We start from the raw sequence: 18,107 nt of genomic DNA, 5'->3' as shown, positions 1-18,107 counted from the left end.
ATTATATTATCCCTTATTGATGTCACCTGTTAAATCCACTTCAATCCATATATGAACTGGAGGAGCCAGGTTAAGGTTTTTTACACATGGATTGTGTGCCATTCAGAGGGGGAATGGGCAAGACAAAAATATTTAAGTGCCTTTGAATGGGGTATGGTAGTAGGTGCCAGGCGCATCGGTTTGTGTCAAGAACTGCAATGCTGCTGGGTTTTTCATGTTCAACAGTTTCCTGTGTGTATCAAGAATGGTTCATCAGCCAAAGGACATCCAGCCAACTTGACACAACTGTGGGAATCATTGGAGTCAACATGGGCCAGCAACCCTGTGGAATGCTTTCGGCACCTTGTAGAGTCCATGCCCCACCGAATTGAGGCTGTTCTGAGGGCAAAATAGGGCACTCCAAATTAGGAAGGTGTTCCTAATGTTTTGTACACAGTGTCCTATTTTCACAGCTACAAATCAGCCATACATATGACATTTTTGACAAGACTTTAATGATTACTTTCCACTTGTGTATACAAAGCAGTTTGTCTGTACAGAATGGACCAGGTTAACATTTAAAACAATCACTTACAATTTAGTACCTGGAAAGTGCAAAGAGTACAATTAAAATCCACTAAAATAAAAATCATGCTGTACATTATACACCAGTATTTATAAATCAGATATACACACACACATCCATTTTGGTGACAGTCACAGAGCAAGCAGCTAAGGTAAGACACCAATATATTCCAGATTTTTAGTCAACTTTGTTTACAGTTCTAGATTCTTGGTTCCTATTGGATGTTAAGTTTGTGGAATGCTGCTATCCATGGGTTATCATGGAGGGAGGGGTAAACAAAGAATTCTACACACTAACCGGATAATTGTCTGTATGATGCAACGTGGACAAAAAGGCACTGTTTCAGTGGTGTCGTCTGCCTGACAAACTAAGATTGACAAAAATAGAAACATTTATTAAATACGTCCTTTGGAAAAAATGAGTAACACATCCTGATGAGAATGGAAACAGTTTAAAGGAGTATGCCTTCGAGACACATCAGCATAAACAATTAAAAATAAACTTATTGATTCGGCCTCTTGGTTAAAAAAGGGCACACGTTGGTCTGTGATTGCATTCTCCGGACAGATTGCGGAGACACTTAAAAGAGAAGACCAAAAACAACCACACTGCACATAGAAGTCTGATCCCTAATCTATAACCACCATAGAATCAGAATGAATGATTCTACGTCCATGATAGATAAGAACCAGAATCACTGAATTGTTACCAAGAAGGCAAATGATATGACAAGGAAATAAGGAATTTGGCATTTTAAGAAACTACTGTCATCATGAACATACACACTCACATTATGCAACAGATGACCTACCCCGACCAAACTGTCAATTTAATTTGACAGGAGCATAACAACCATAAGGATTCAATGGGGGGTAAAATCATTCATAATCTCAAACATTGACATAAAAACACGAATGAAATCTCAAAAAGCCACGTTAGGCCTGGTTCACAGACACGTTTAGTGACATTACTGCATTTATGGAACTCCAGAGGACCTTAACTAGCTGACATGGCTCCCAACTAAGAGACAATTATGGAAGGAGGAGGAACACTGAGGTGATTCTGACTGTTGGAAGATGACAGCCGTTTGGGATGTCCCTTGGCAGAATTAAGTTTAATCTCCCAATCGCGTCGTCCCGGTCAGAAAAACCAGGAAGACTGGAGATTTTTTTTTAGTTCAGCCTTGACAAGAGGCTGGAATGTACCAATGCACAGTCAGCGGAGCAGAGGAAGGAACTGTATTGCTGTAACACTGACATCTCAAAAGCCCTTAGAAAGTCTCCCCTCCCATTCTGAAAGGTGGATCGATCCACCGTCTTTAGTTTTTCGCAGCATAAATCTTTGTTGAACAACTGAAGCACCACTTAAAAACATACAAATAATGTAGTGTGAATTTAAATAGCCTACAGGGGAAAAAGCTAATTTTCATTCATAAATAAACATTGATTCAAGTAACATAAAAACATTCTAGGATGGATCTAGAGCTAAACATTGCACACTAAGCCAGGTTCAGTATGGTTCGTCCCTCCAAAGCATGCGGTCTAACACAAGTGTAAGAAGCTTGCAGTGTGTGTAAGAGTGTAGTGTTTGAGGGGAGCGAGTCCTTTGGGCACGGTATAGGGTAGCTAGTGATTCTACAACACTAGGCTTCTCTCGTCTTCTGTAGTGTCAAACTAGTGGACTTTGGGTGCGTTCCAGGTCGTCTTTATTGCAGATTATCAGATTTCACAATGCCTGGAGAAGTGTTCAGCGTCTCAGAAACCACATTAAATGTCATATAGAAATCTACTGAGATTGCAATAGAGATGACATGGAACGCAGTCACAGGCTTCTCCAATAGGGAGGGGTCTATGCAAGTGTACATTAGCAAACAAGTGTGTGTCAGGCTTAGTACGAGTGTTGGATACCTTAGGGCCCCGTCCTCTATACTAAATGAGGAGTGGGCCGGAAATGCCACGTAAAACACAACCTAACCACAGACCTTATACACATGCACGCATCTGTAAAAAAAAAACAATTATCAGTAACATCAAACAAAAAAACGAAATAAAAACATTGTATTGTGACTGAACATAGCCCCTTACTGCTGCATAGGAGCCCTAAGGCATCGGTCACAGCCTAGTCAGACTGGAAGGCAAAACCAAGTCAACAAAAGCCCACGGGAGAAAACAACCAGCGAGAGACAACACACAGAAACACAAAGAGCGTACATACACACACACACTGCTCAGTGGTCTCGGGTTCAGGGCTCGGAGAAGTGGGTCATCTTGATGACCAGAGAAATATAAAATATAATTCCCATTGAAGTCAGTGTTATGTGATGGGTGGACCGTCAACCAGGTTAAATGTTCCCATTGGAGTAATTACATTTCTACGTTGGGAATCCCCTTCATTCCTTGGGCCTGAGAGGTGGAGGGGTCAGAGGTCAGCTCAGATTGCTGTAGTGTGTGTCTGCATAGAGGGTCTCTGTAGTAGTGGGAGCCACTGGCCTGACCGTGCTAGTGATGATGGAGGAAGATGAAGAGTAATGGCCATGTGTGTCATTGAAGGGGAGGGGGGGTGAGGGGATGTATGCACCTACAGTTGGATCAGAAACTCGACGCCCGCGCCGGTTGGTCCGTCCTGACCTGCCCTACCCTACTCATCCGCCTAACCTTTACACACAGTTAAAACACACACACTCCTGGGTCAGTCTGTCCTTCCCAAGTCAGAGGGAGGAACAAAAAAGGAGAGTAAGATTTCCCCCAAAACAGTCATCAGTCAATCAAAACGAGGGGTGGTTCAAATCTGATTGGGTAGACTGATGATTGGCAGGGCTGGCGGGCCAATCAGGCAGGCAGCAGGGTGAGGGGGTGTGGTGGTAGTGGAGAGGGGTGGGGGGTGGAAAGGGTGGTTGTGGGGGTCAGTTCTGGTTGCAGGCTGGTTGGTACTCTGTCTCTCCAGAAGAGATCTGGGTCAGGCGCTTGCTGGAGCCCCACAGCTTACGAGTGATCTGGCCTGAACGCATCTGAGAAGAGTGGAGGAAAGGAGGAGGAAGTGAGGAAGAGGAGAGAGATAAGGAGGAGGAGGAAAGTGTGAAGTCAAAAGAAACAAACAAAAAGCAGGATATGATTTATGAGTGATCGGTTAGTTCAGAAATGTTGGAATGACGTAGTGCCAGTTCAAAACCAAAGCTTGGTTCACTTTGAGGCAGGTCCATTTGTATAAAAGAAAGGTGAGAGAAGTTGGGAGGGGATCAAATTATCAATTGAATCGAGGGTGATTCCCTGTGTCCCTCCCTATCCCATCATTACAGCCCCAGAGTTAACCTTACTTTCATGTCTACCAGTAGGGAGGAAGAAATCAGGGTTAAACCATTTTCACTTGAAGAGCAGGAAGACAATAAGGGTTAAACCATTTTCACTTGAGGAGCAGGTGGGAATAAATTACAGCCTAGTGCATCTTATTATAGCGTAGCTTATTACTAATATAGTTTATATGGCTTGAATTTGCAGAGGTGTTCATCCAAGGCAATTCACAGCATGTCACAAATACATATTAAATCAGTCAATAATAATGACACTTCCGGTAAACAATATTGGACAACACCATCCCAAGGCCCAAAAAGAAGTCATTCCTCGGTTAGAATGAGGTAAACGGAAGCCCATGTTTTCATTTCACAGTAATATTCCAGGAGAGGGTGTGTTGTATTCATTCAGAGGGGTTTATGGAATGTCTCAAGTGTTACTGTGTGTGTGTGGTCACCAATCCTTGCAGGGCAAGAATGGGCCAGGGTCCTGCTTCGCCCCAGAAACAGGGTCATGTTCATTAGGGCACGCAACAGAAAATGATTTGAAGTCTTACAACAGAAAACGGGGGGAATAAAGTCCAGGTAGCTCCTCCGCTGTTTGTCAGTTTTCTTCCGTTTGGTGCCTAATGAACACAACCGAGGTGTATGTGGCTAAGGAAGGACAGGTCATTTAGGACAAACTATTAGCACTAAAACAGAGAGAGAATGGTATGCGGTGGTAGTTTGTAGGGTGAGTTTATGAAGTTCCCTCTGAGGTAAATACATTTTATTTTTTATTGAATTGAGGGGGATGTTCTGCTCAGGGGGTCAGGGGTCAGGGCCCTGGGGGTTAAACATTAACTTGTCCCGGAGGCTCAGCCTGCGGGCGGGCGAGCGCACCCTCAGCGGGGCGAGCAGTGGCATTGCCATGAGGGGTGAGCCCTCCAGGCTCTGGGCGATGTAGTTTCTGAATGAGCTCTTTACCTCGGCCGGCTTGCCCACACCCACAATGATCAGCTTGCCGTCCTGCAGGCCCACCAGCACGTGGCTCTGCTCCTTGGTGACAGACACGCAGCGTACGGGCACACGCATTGCCATGGGGGTGGTGCACAGGGACAGGCTGCCCGGGGGAGAGAGGAGGGGAGGGGAGAGCGACAGAGTGAAGGGTTGGGTTAGACAGATAGAAAAATCCCTGATATATATATTAATAGTAATAATAAACTCTATGTATGCATATATGATTTTGTTTTGGGCGGTGAAAACGTTTTCAGTGTAAACAACTAAAACCAGATATAAAGTATGTAGAAAAGATAAATGGAGATAATCTTTGAGAACTAACAAATCACCAAAATAAAAACTACAGTCAGGGAGAATTGAAAATCCCCAAAACAATGAATTTAGAAGTATTAATATTGTTATGTTTGGGTAAAAGAACACAGTATTAGACATGGTAAAATGCATAGAATTGCAGGAAATTAGCTTAAATACTGCAGTATTTTCCTCTCAGCTCAATGGAAACATTTGTAAAAATGCAGGAAATGGGCTTAAAAATGTATATATATTTTTTAAATCAGCTGTTCAGCGGGGCCCATTGCCACCCATACCACCTAAGACCCTTCTTGATACAGCAAAAACCCTGTAGATGCATGCGTGCAGTCACGCACACAGACAGACAAACACACACAGGAAACAAGGTCACCTGTACAGGTCTCGTATGGAGAGGAAGCCCTGCTCGCTGCCGATAACCAGGTACTCCCCGGACACACACATGTCTGTCACCTGCTCCTTCAGGCCCTCCGTACACAGGTGCTTCCCATTGACAGAGTACAGGTGCAGGCCGTTCTTATCCTAAACAGGGACAGGTTGAGAGACAATCGTTCACCAGGACCCAATCATAATGTACCATCTAGTGGTCAACTAGCGTTTTGCTAGTGGTGAGTTATATATGACGTACTGTACCAACTAAGTCAGTCACTCACTAAGCAAATAACTCACTCACCCTCTGTCGCTCACCAACTAAGTCGCTCACCAACTAAGTCACTATGGCTTCATTCAGTCCAATTCTGATATTCTTTCCACTAATTGGTTCAATGACCAATCACATCAGATCTTTCTCTGAGCTGATCTAATTGGTCGTGAATAAAAGATCTGCATTGGGCTGTCCATCTAAACACACACACACACACACACACACACACACACACACACACACTAGCTGCCTGGTCAGACTCCTGCACCAAAACACATTAAGATTTTAGAGAAGACGATCACAACATTTTCAACTACATATTAAGAACATGTGTTAGTGTACCTTGAGTGTGGCCTTGCCCTCTACACAGGTGTGAACCACCACACACCCCTCATAAGAGATAGCCAGGTGCAGGATGGAGACCGGCAGGGAGCTCTCACAGGGCGGCCGCAGACACCGCATGTACTGGCCCCGACGCACTGTGTGGATGATTACCGTCCCGTCCTGGTACACAGAAACAAAACATCAGCAAGATCCATCTATCAACCAACCCTTCAAACTTCTCTTCATCCAACCCTCCAACCCCTCCGTCCTCCTGCATTCCTCCAACCTCCTGCATTCCTCCAACCTCCTGCATTCCTCCAACCTCCTGCATTCCTCCAACCCCACCAACCCCTTCATCCCTCCAACCCCTTCATCCCTCCATCCCACCAACCCCTCCAACCCCTTCATCCCTCCAACCCCTCCAACCCCTTCATCCCACCAACCCCTCCATCCCACCAACCTCTTACCCGTGATCCAGAGACGGCCATATCCAGCTCTGTGCTGATGCTGACGCTCAGCACCTCGTCAGTGTGTCCATACAGCACCTGTACTGGCTTGGGACACAGCCCCACCGGACAACCTCCCTGTAGGACACACACACACAACACATTCAGTCACACGCTCATACACCTGGGTAGTGTTCAGTAGGATATACAGTAGTAAAACAGTTTGCAACTGAAAGCAGATGTGTCAAACAGTTTCACTTTTTTTCTTTTTAGTGTACTAACATCAAACGTTTCCACAGTAACAATGCTGTACAAATGCTTTCTAGTCAGTGTAGTGTATTCCAATAAACCCTCAGGCTTCATGATCTCACCTGCTGCAGCACCTGCCACACCATACAGGTGTTGTCCCTGGATCCAGAGATCAAGTGGATCCCACAGTAGTCTGTCGACAGGCACGTGACTATGTCTGCGGTGAGAGAGAAGACACCAAAAAATTACTCTACTGTATGTACAGACAGTATGTGTGTGTTTGAGTGCATGTATGTGTGTGTGTGATCCATCCATACCCATGTGTCTGATGTGATGTCCCACAGTCTTTCCCTTGACCAGGGAGGTGACCCTCAGGCTGTTGTCCCAGTGGCCACCGCTGAACAGGAGCTTCCCGTCATGTGACACCACAAACAGACCTGCGGTCACCTCCACGCCCGGAGAGAAGGGCCCGCCCAGGACCCGCTGGGTCCTAGAGAGAGGGGGAGGGGCAGAAAGGAGGAGACCTCAGATACATACCTCACAGAACAACTTTATGACCAAGTAATGACATCAAGTGCCCTCCAAAGGTCTGTTCCAAAACATTTAAAGTGCATTCTTCCCGTCTCCTATCCTGGAGATAATCACAGATCTGGATACGCCATGGCAGAGTTTCCATCATACTGCGGTGACAAACCAAACATTCTCAGATGAGTGATTACTTCAAGGAATGGAGGTAAGAACTCAAATAGGGCTTCCGGCCCCCCAGTCAGACTACAACGCCCCATAGTTTCAAGTAGAAAAGGGGGCGGTGTTGGGGAGGGACTGACTTGGAGTTGGCCACGGTGGGGTCCTTGATGAAGGTAAAGTAGTTGGAGATATTCTTGTCATAAGGCAGCCAGCCGTGGGTTCCCATCAGACAGTTCTGACTCAGGGTCACCATAGTGTCTGGGCTGCCCTGGGTGATGAAGGAGTGGGACTGGTTCTTGGGCACCACGGCTTTCACCAGAGGCACGTTGTCATTGATCCCCTACAAATCAACATTTATTTATTAAGTTGTTTTTCAATAAAACGATTTTCATAAAGTACTTTACAATAACCAACAAAGAGGGTCATGATCATATGCGTTGGTGTGTGTGTGTGTTTTCAAAACTAACCTCGACAAAGAAGGACTTGAGTTCGGCAAGGTGCTCGAAGATGCTGAGTGGCGAGGCGTCTAGTCGACCTTTCCTCTTCTCCACCTCCTCCAGAGAAAGACGTACTGGGTGTGGCTCCTGTACACACAGACAATACATCACTATAGCCCATCTAAAACACCTGTTCTAAACCAGTGATTCTCAGCTAAATATCTCCGAGTAACCTCACCAACACCCATTTCTGTTGCAGCCCTGGCTAAACTAATCACCAAGCTGTTGACGAGTTTAATAAGGTGTTTGTCTGGTGCTACAACAATGACTACTGTTGAAGGTCCTCAAAGACCAGAGATGAGAATCACTGTTCTAAATAACCTGTTAAAGTCTCATTCCCAATGATTCCTAATTGACCGGTTCATCCCTCAGTGTTCCAATGGGCTCATATCACGAGGAAGGCCTGGGAGGTTTCTCCTGGTCAGGTCAAGCCTTGTGTTTCTCCAGTACCTTGAGCAGCTGGCAGGGTGTCTGTCCAAAGTTACTGATCATCCCCTCTACGGCTTTACGCTCCTTCTCATCAGTGATTGCATCCAGGTCCACCGCCCCTACGGCAAAACCAGAGACAAACGCTTCAGTAAAGTGTCATAATATAGCAATCTAGCGTTTCTTTAGCATGAGTGCTATTGTATCAATGAGAGTCTATGGGTTTAGTGTTAGCATCCGTACCTTTGTAGGTGGAGCGTTTCTTTAGCATCAGTGATATTGTATCAATGAGAGTCTATGGGTTTAGTGTTAGCATCCGTACCTTTGTAGGTGGAGCGTTTCTTTAGCATCAGTGCTATTGTATCAATGAGAGTCTATGGGTTTAGTGTTAGCATCCGTACCTGTAAGATGCTATGGATAAGAGCATCTGCTGAATGACCAAAATGTAAATGTAAATGTAAATCCTCCACAGGTGCCGCGTTTCTTTAGCATCAGGGCTAATGTATGAGTGGGAGTCTTTGGGTTTAGTGTTAGCGTCCGTACCTTCGTAGGTGCCGCGTTTCTTTAGCATCAGGGCTAATGTATGAGTGGGAGTCTTTGGGTTTAGTGTTAGCATCCGTACCTTCGTAGGTGCAGTAGTAGAAGACATTGAGGGCCTCCACGGCCGCGGGGCCTCGCTGTTTGTAACCGAAGATCAGATCGATCCAGTCTTGCAGGTGGGCCGATACATACTCAGACTCCTGTTACACAACACACACACACAGAGAGACAGGCACACACACAGAAAGGCCAAGACACACACATATTTTTAACCCCCACAGGAATAAATCACTAAATACTACTCTCTGTAGAATGCATTTCTCCTGCACATCATGGTAAAAGAATGTGTGTGATCCAATTGCGTTACAGAGGTTTTTCTCCCCCCTTGGGATAAAGCATTATGGTAATGGTGACCGTCCATGAGAAAAGGAGGCTCACCAGGGCTTTCCTGTGCTTATAAATGAAGTCCTCTGGAGACTTGGCCCATTTAGGCAGGATGACATCATTCACCCTCTCCTTGGAGATCTGCAGGCGCCCCAGATCAAAGGCTAGAGGGAGCGAGAGAGGAGGATGAACAAAGGACAGGGGAGTGAAAGTGGATTCCATCAGAGTGGCAGTGTGACCGGATAAAAAGAAAACAGACTAAATAAAATGTTAAACTGAGATGATCAGTTTTTACAATTCAGGGTGTAATTGGGTCAGTTATAGATTTTGTCCGATTTGAACAAGTTCCAGTGTTCCACAATCTGAACCGGTCCAGTCGAGTCCAGATGTTCTCTGATTGACTGTGTGAACACCACCACAGGAGGCGTGTTAGTACGGACAGTCCATCAACATAGCCAGCGTGTCTGTGATTCTCTACAGACACGGAGCTCATCTCACCGTTCTGATTCTCCAGGAACTCTGGGAAGTAGAAGAACTCTGGGATGAGCTCCTTGACGTCGTTGGGGTTGTCCGTGAGGGTCTGCCACAAAGCTGGGATGGAGTGGAACTGACGGTCCGCACAGTCAAACCTGGACCGAGGGAGGAAGACCAACAGCCAATGGTCTTAAAGTATGCCATAGTACTAGAGACTGGATGGTTTTGCTGACCATGTGACCTGACCAAGACAAACTGTGGATCTAGTAAGGCTGTAGCTCGGTGAGAGAAAGACTTCTGGCCTTACTGACATCAGTACAATAGCACATCTCCAGACAAGAGCATAGATACATTTGATTGTCAGTTGGAACACACGTGTAATCACAGAACTAGAATGACTAGAACGCACAAAGCTGCTCAGACCACAGCAATTTGACTAGTACAACCCGAGCACTGATAACTCCATGGACTTTAATGCTGTTAACTTCTGGCCTGAGTTTTCTAGTCTGATTCCCCCTCACCAAAACCCATTGCTTTTACCGTCCACTCTGTAGCGCGATGTGTAGGGATGTGAAGGGTTCCACGCGGATGAGATAGTGCATGACTCCTGCTGCGTTGGAGTAGTGGGTACCGTAGTGGAACCGGTCGATGGTCCCCGTGGGGTCCTCAAAACTCTCATACCTACAGACAGGGAGACGTGAACTTAACATTATAATTACTTACTATATTTACTACAACAGAATCCAGTTATTTGCCCTCAAAGAGACATTTCCTCAACGGGAATAAAGTGTTGTATTGCAGTAAGTCTAAGTCTATGGACGAGGACACTTATGTAGTGAAGAGAATGAATACACTGCCACCCTGGAACGTGTCACGTAATGCCGGTATGTAGACGCAGCAGCGGCTCAGTGAGAGAGGTTGAGAGAACGTACTTCTCCCGTACAGCCTTGGCGTTCCGCTCGTTGAGTACGGCCACGGGCTTGGACAGGTCCCGGAACACCCCTGGGTCTGTCAGGTCCAGCTCCTCTGACGTGTAGTCCGACAGGATCCAGGGGAACTGGATACACAGACACAATTAACTAAACCATGAACACCCCTTAGAAGAGCACCAAGATGGTATATTCCACATCTTCCCCCATAGGGTCCGTGTTAACAGAACGTACCACTGGGTACTGAGACAGGTCGTTGTAGGTTCGGCCCGCGATGGTGTTCAGCTGGATCAGGTAGTCAAAGTTGGTCATCTCTCGGTTCACCCATTTCTACCAAAGACGAGAGAGAGGAGGTTTAACACAACCTGTCAACACAATACCTGAGACCATACTGACTACTTAACATGGGTCATGCTCAGTAGGGCACAATGTAACAAAACATTTTGCAAAAAATAATACATCTGTTCTTATTAGACCAGTTCAGGGAGTATCACCTCCGTTTCAAACCACTTCCTCCCCACTGAACACGACCTTGATCTCCCATGTCAACGTTTGACCCCTGACCTGTGTGAGTCCGGAGGCCTTGAGCAGCTCCTGTGGTGAGCGTGTGCCGTACAGGCTGAGGGAGCGCAGCAGCAGCATCCTACTGTACACCTTGTTCCGCACCTGTCAATCAAACCACACAGAATATTCCAACATGAGGGGGTCTGTTCAAAAGTGTGAAATCTTTCAGAATGCTCAGATCAACATATATTATGTAGAACAGATATGATGGCCTGTCATGTAGAATAGGGAGTAGTACAGGTTCTATTTGTTCTTAACGTTTTACTGTACTCAACACACCCCAGTACTCCAGGCCTATGTAGTCATTCCTTCTACATAAGTGTTTCCCAAACCCCTCCTCAAACACCCTCCATCTACTTACTTGATCTATTCCAGGACTAGCCATTGATGAGTTGAATCAGGTGATGTGCTAGCTCTGGAATAGACCAAGTAGTGAAATGGATGGGGGTACACCGTTCTCAATCCACGTAAAAAGCAGATCCCAGAACTGACCTCTTTCTTAAAGTTGAGGAAGTAGTTGGTCTGGTCTATGAGGAAGATCTCCAGGGCCGAGCGGCGGAGGTTGTACCTTCGCAGGTGGATCTCCCGGATCTGAGATAGAGGCCACTTAAAGTCCTGACCCACACCTGGAAGGACAGACAAGGGGTTGGTTATGTATAATACATAAGGCCAGGAGTTTGACCTAACTAGAGACTTGACCATGGCAAAACTCCAGGCCCGAATCTTAACCCTACGTCATTACATTATATGATGTGTATGGCATGTGGGAGCAGCTGCACCTCTATGTTTAAGACAACACAATGAGTCTTTAACAGTGTGGTATGTATCTATTGTACATGTCTAGTCATAACCCATCCATAACCTCTGGTTTATCAACTCCTGCTCCACTCGCTCACTCTCCTTCAGCCTTCCTTCCTCTCTCCTTCTTACTAACAGCAACTCTTCCTCTAACCCCACTATTTCATCCCTTCTTCCTCCCCTCCCTCCTCTTTCAGGAGAACCCTTCCTACGACCCTCCCATCTTCCTCCCTCTCTCCTCACCCTCCTCCTTCTCTGTGCTGCTGTCATAGAAGTAGATGTGCTGGGTGGTGAGCTCCAGACGTCCAGGGCTGACATCCACCTGGGAGACCAGCTCACAGTCCTCCCACAGAACCAGCTTCTCCTTCTGGCCTGCCTCCTCCACGTCCCCCCTGGAAAGAGAGAGCGAGACAGCGAGAGAGATAGAAACAGACAGATAGGTGACCAAGTCCATTCACGTTTGTAGTCAAAGCCACCCAACAGTCCACGACAGACACAACACACAACAATTGTAGACAACGTTGAGTGTACTGACGTGTTGTTGGTCGCTGCGGGGTCGTCTTCAGGCAGCTCCAGAATGTCATCCTCCAGGTCGCTGACCTTCACCTGCTTGACCGCCTCCAGCAGTAAGGACTCAGATGTCACCTTCTGCTGCTGGACACCTGGGGGACAAGGGAGAGGAAGAGGAGGAACGAGAGGCGGAAGAAGAGTTAGAGGAGGAGGAAGGTGGAAGAGGATGAGGAGTTGTTAGAGGAGAAGGAAGAGGAACAAGAGGCAGAGGACAAAGAAGATGAAGAGGAAGAGAAACAGGAACAAGAGGCAGAGGACAAAGATGATGAGGAGGAAGAGAAACAGGAACAAGAGGCAGTGCACAAAGAAGATTAGAACGTGCGTTGAAGATGTTGTTCCCATAGCAACGATTAAAACATTCCCTAACCAGAAACCTTGGATTGATGGCAGCATTCGTGTGAAACTGAAAGCGCGAACCACTGCTTTTAATCAGGGCAAGGTGACTGGTAACATGACTGAATACAAACAGTGCAGCTATTCCCTCCGCAAGGCTATCAAACAAGCTAAGCGTCAGTACAGAGACAAAGTAGAATCTCAATTCAACGGCTCAGACACAAGAGGCATGTGGCAGGGTCTACAGTCAATCACGGACTACAGGAAGAAATCCAGCCCAGTCACGGACCAGGATGTCTTGCTCCCAGGCAGACTAAATAACTTTTTTGCCCGCTTTGAGGACAATACAGTGCCACTGACACAGCCTGCAATGAAAACATGCGGTCTCTCCTTCACTGCAGCCGAGGTGAGTAAGACATTTAAACGTGTTAACCCTCGCAAGGCTGCAGGCCCAGACGGCATCCCCAGCTGCGCCCTCAGAGCATGCGCAGACCAGCTGGCCGGTGTGTTTACGGACATATTCAATCAATCCCTATACCAGTCTGCTGTTCCCACATGCTTCAAAGAGGGCCACCATTGTTCCTGTTCCCAAGAAAGCTAAGGTAACTGAGCTAAACGACTACCGCCCGTAGCACTCACATCCGTCATCATGAAGTGCTTTGAGAGACTAGTCAAGGACCATATCACCTCCACCCTACCTGACACCCTAGACCCACTCCAATTTGCTTACCGCCCAAATAGGTCCACAGACGATGCAATCTCAACCACACTGCACACTGCCCTAACCCATCTGGACAAGAGGAATACCTATGTGAGAATGCTGTTCATCGACTACAGCTCGGCATTCAACACCATAGTACCCTCCAAGCTCGTCATCAAGCTCGAGACCCTGGGTCTCGACCCCGCCCTGTGCAACTGGGTACTGGACTTCCTGACGGGCCGCCCCCAGGTGGTGGGGTAGGCAACAACATCTCCTCCCCGCTGATCCTCAACACTGGGGCCCCACAAGGGTGCGTTCTGAGCCCTCTCCTGTACTCCCTGTTCACCCACGACTGCGTGGCCACGCACGCCTCCAACTCAATCATCAAGTTTGCGGACGACACAACAGTGGTAGGCTTGATTACCAACAACGACGAGACGGCCTACAGGGAGGAGGTGAGGGCCCTCGGAGTGTGGTGTCAGGAAAATAACCTCACACTCAACGTCAACAAAACTAAGGAGATGATTGTGGACTTCAGGAAACAGCAGAGGGAACACCCCCTATCCACATCGATGGAACAGTAGTGGAGAGGGTAGCAAGTTTTAAGTTCCTCGGCATACACATCACAGACAAACTGAATTGGTCCACTCACACAGACAGCATCGTGAAGAAGGCGCAGCAGCGCCTCTTCAACCTCAGGAGGCTGAAGAAATTTGGCTTGTCACCAAAAGCACTCACAAACTTCTACAGATGCACAATCGAGAGCATCCTGGCGGGCTGTATCACCGCCTGGTACAGCAACTGCTCCGCCCTCAACCGTAAGGCTCTCCAGAGGGTAGTGAGGTCTGCACAACGCATCACCGGGGGCAAACTACCTGCCCTCCAGGACACCTACACCACCCGATGTTACAGGAAGGCCATAAAGATCATCAAGGACATCAACCACCCGAGCCACTGCCTGTTCACCCCGCTATCATCCAGAAGGCGAGGTCAGTATAGGTGCATCAAAGCTGGGACCGAGAGACTGAAAAACAGCTTCTATCTCAAGGCCATCAGACTGTTAAACAGCCACCACTAACATTGAGTGGCTGCTGCCAACACACTGACAATGACACTGACTCAACTCCAGCCACTTTAATAATGGGAATTGATGGGAAATGATGTAAATATATAAACAATGCTACCTTATATAATGTTATTTACCCTACATTATTCATCTCATATGCATACGTATATACTGTACTCTATATCATCGACTGCATCCTTATGTAATACATGTATCACTAGCCACTTTAACTATGCCACTTTGTTTACATACTCATCTCATATGTATATACTGTACTCGATATCCGCTACTGTATGTTGCCTATGCTGCTCTGTACCATCACTCATTCATATATCCTTATGTACATATTCTTTATCCCCTTACACTGTGTATAAATAAGACAGTAGTTTTGGAATTGTTAGTTAGATTACTTGTTGGTTATTACTGCATTGTCGGAACTAGAAGCACAAGCATTTCGCTACACTCGCATTAACATCTGCTAACCATGTGTATGTGACAAATAAAATTTGATTTGATTTGATTTGAAGATGAAGAGGAAGAGAAACAAGAGACAGAGGACAAAGAAGATGAAGAGGAAGAGAAACAGGAAGAGGAGAAGGGTCCGTGTCTGCAGCTAACATTATGGTTTATTCAGACTCCAGCGATGCCTTGTCAAGGGAACCAGTGAAGCTGCCTCTCTTACCCAGGTTGTCCCTGAGAGCGCTGGCCTGCCGGTGGTCCTCATAGTTGTAGTTGGGCACCAGTTTGAGTCTCATGCGGGAGTAGTTCTCCGCGCTGGACACTCGCCAGTGCATCTCACTCTGCTGCCTGAGAAAACAACAGACAGGAGAACGTCAACCAAGTTGCATGAACTGAAGAACAAACTGAACGCGAGAGAGACACCCAGAAACTCTTCTAGGGAGTTTTTCCTAACCACTGTGCTTCTGCCACTGCATTGATGGCTCTTTGGGGGTTTTAGGAGGGGTGTCTGTAAAGCACTTTGTGACAACTGCTGATGTAAAACAAAAAGAAGGAGTTATAAAATAAACTGCATTGATTGATTGATTGACTGGAGGACAGTGGACACCAGTTCTTTGTCTGATCATGTGTTTGCCGTGGTGCTGAGGTAATTACCAATGAAGTCCTATAATCATATATAATACTGTATATATAATAATAAATATCTACATATCGTGTGTGTGGCCGTTACCTGTCTGCCCAGGGGCCTCTCTCACACACCAGGCTGCGGCGTGCTCCTCTCCACTGCCTGAGGACGGCACTGTGCTGGCTGTGAAGCTGCTTCAGCATGCTGTTGTATCGCAGGTTCTCCTGCCGGCCGCGCCGAGAGAAGGGCTCCACAAACTGCTCCTGAGGGACGGCGGGACGAGGAACGGGGAGTCAGTGTGTTCTGGTGTGTGGAACACCACAAGGCAATATGCTCTGTGTTACTGTGGCCTGACATTTCATTTCCATGTTACAGCAGTATTATGGACAGCTCAATAGGAAGTGGACCTTACTCGGATCTGTGTGTCTGTGTGTGTGTGTGTGTGTCTGTCTGTCTGTCTGTGTCTGTGTGTGTCTGTGTGTGTGTGTGTGTGTGTGTGTGTGTCTGTGTGTCTGTGTGTGTGTCTGTGTATGACCTGGAAGCGTATCTTGCTCTCTCCCCTCTCCCTCTCTCTCTTGTGCAGGTTGACCATGAAGCTTTCATAGCACTCCTTCCAGAACAGAGCCATGGTCTCGTGACCCTGGCTAAACGTCTCAATCTCATACTGCTTCATGTAGGGGATGATCTGAGGACAGAGAGAGAACCAATTCAACTACTTCTTTTGTTCATCTCAGGCTCGCTCTCTCAACACCGGAGATTGATGTATTTTCTCATCTTTAAGGTTGATATTCAACTTTCTCAACAGGTTTCTTGCTGCTCTTCAAGAGTTGAATGACTTAGCAATGATTTAGTAAGGCATTGAACCAGCTCCTCACATATTTGTCGAGGTAGACCCTCCACTCGGGGGAGTTGCAATAGAGCTGGAAGTCCTCGAAGAAGGAGGGGCTGCCGTTGGTGTCAGGCAGCTGGGGGAGGTGCAGCTCCATGTACAGCAGCTTGTTCACCTGCAGACACAACATGATATTACAAGAGATTAGAAAATAATACAAAGTGTTGTGAGGTATTGACATACTACAGACTAGTGGCTAGTAATCCTGGACTACAAACCATATTCAAAAGAGAATCCATTGAAAGCTGTCTTTAGTCCAGGACTATGTTTAATCTGTGTTCTAGACACCGACCCTTGGTGTGACAAATGTTTTGTCTATGTGCCAAGGTTTTGACGTTATTTAAGAACAGTGCGCGCGTGAGTGTGTGAGTGTGCCTGCGCGTGGGTGTGTGAGTGTGCCTGCGCGTGGGTGTGTGAGTGTGCCTGCGCGTGGGTGTGTGAGTGTGCCTGCGCGTGGGTGTGTGAGTGTGCCTGCGCGTGGGTGTGTGAGTGTGCCTGCGCGTGAGTGTGTGAGTGTGCGTGGGTGTGTGAGTGTGCCTGCGCGTGGGTGTGTGAGTGTGCCTGCGCGTGAGTGTGTGAGTGTGCCTGCGCGTGGGTGTGTGAGTGTGCCTGCGCGTGAGTGTGTGAGTGTGCCTGCGCGTGGGTGTGTGAGTGTGCCTGCGCGTGGGTGTGTGAGTGTGCCTGCGCGTGAGTGTGTGAGTGTGCCTGCGCGTGGGCGTGTGAGTGTGCCTGCGCGTGGGTGTGTGAGCGTGTGAGTGTGTCTGCGCTGTGTGAGCGTGTGAGTGTGTCTGCGCGTGGGTGTGTGAGCGTGTGAGTGTGTCTGCGCGTGGATGTGTGAGTGTGTCTGCGCGTGGATGTGTGAGTGTGTCTGCGTGTGAGTGTGTGTGTGTGCCTGCTCGTGGATGTGTGAGTGTGCCTGCGCGTGAGTGTGTGAGTGTGTACCTTGGAGAGCAGCGTACGGAGCAGGGGCACCAGGCACATATAGGTCTCCTCTGTCTGCCCCCCTACAGAGCGTCTCAGGATGCCCTCCACCTTGCCCAGCAGGTAACACGCCTCGTCCTGAGTCTCCACGCTCTTGGTCTGCAGGATGCCATTCAGCTTGGCTGTGGCCAAGGCACACACCTGGCAGGAGAGGAAATCACTTACATACACAGCTTATCTGGAGGTGATAAAAACATTCATATAAAGACAAGCATCCTGAATAAGATGTGACACCTGGTAGTGGGGGGGGTATGTGATAGAGGGTTATATCGCCTTCTATGAGACTTCGTGTGAGGCGGGTCGCCCTCAAGGGGGACTAAGCTGAAAAGGTTTGAGTACCACCGGTAGACTGAAAGTAGAGGTA

At 47.4% G+C, this 18,107-nt stretch overlaps 1 protein-coding gene across 1 annotated transcript in view; it reads right to left on the bottom strand.

Annotated features, from left to right (window-relative positions):
- Positions 1–472: 472 nt before the first annotated feature.
- Positions 473–18,107, bottom strand: part of nbeal1 (neurobeachin-like 1) — a 78,492-nt gene continuing 60,857 nt past the window's right edge. Inside the window, 25 exon segments of the mRNA XM_042318137.1 lie at positions 473–3,572; positions 4,818–4,953; positions 5,533–5,681; positions 6,145–6,306; positions 6,594–6,710; positions 6,944–7,038; positions 7,139–7,311; positions 7,649–7,848; positions 7,976–8,092; positions 8,456–8,553; positions 9,054–9,171; positions 9,410–9,519; positions 9,854–9,984; positions 10,370–10,510; positions 10,762–10,886; positions 10,993–11,088; positions 11,323–11,424; positions 11,815–11,948; positions 12,364–12,512; positions 12,656–12,782; positions 15,472–15,596; positions 15,979–16,136; positions 16,409–16,558; positions 16,749–16,877; positions 17,705–17,884. Coding sequence (XP_042174071.1) covers positions 3,468–3,572; positions 4,818–4,953; positions 5,533–5,681; positions 6,145–6,306; positions 6,594–6,710; positions 6,944–7,038; positions 7,139–7,311; positions 7,649–7,848; positions 7,976–8,092; positions 8,456–8,553; positions 9,054–9,171; positions 9,410–9,519; positions 9,854–9,984; positions 10,370–10,510; positions 10,762–10,886; positions 10,993–11,088; positions 11,323–11,424; positions 11,815–11,948; positions 12,364–12,512; positions 12,656–12,782; positions 15,472–15,596; positions 15,979–16,136; positions 16,409–16,558; positions 16,749–16,877; positions 17,705–17,884 — 3,327 coding nt within the window. The 3' untranslated portion in view covers positions 473–3,467.

The sequence above is a fragment of the Oncorhynchus tshawytscha genome, unplaced genomic scaffold (assembly GCF_018296145.1).
Source record: "Oncorhynchus tshawytscha isolate Ot180627B unplaced genomic scaffold, Otsh_v2.0 Un_contig_3761_pilon_pilon, whole genome shotgun sequence".
NCBI lineage: Eukaryota > Metazoa > Chordata > Actinopteri > Salmoniformes > Salmonidae > Oncorhynchus > Oncorhynchus tshawytscha.
Note: the sequence above shows the minus strand (reverse complement) of the source record. Positions and strands in the feature narration are given on the sequence as shown.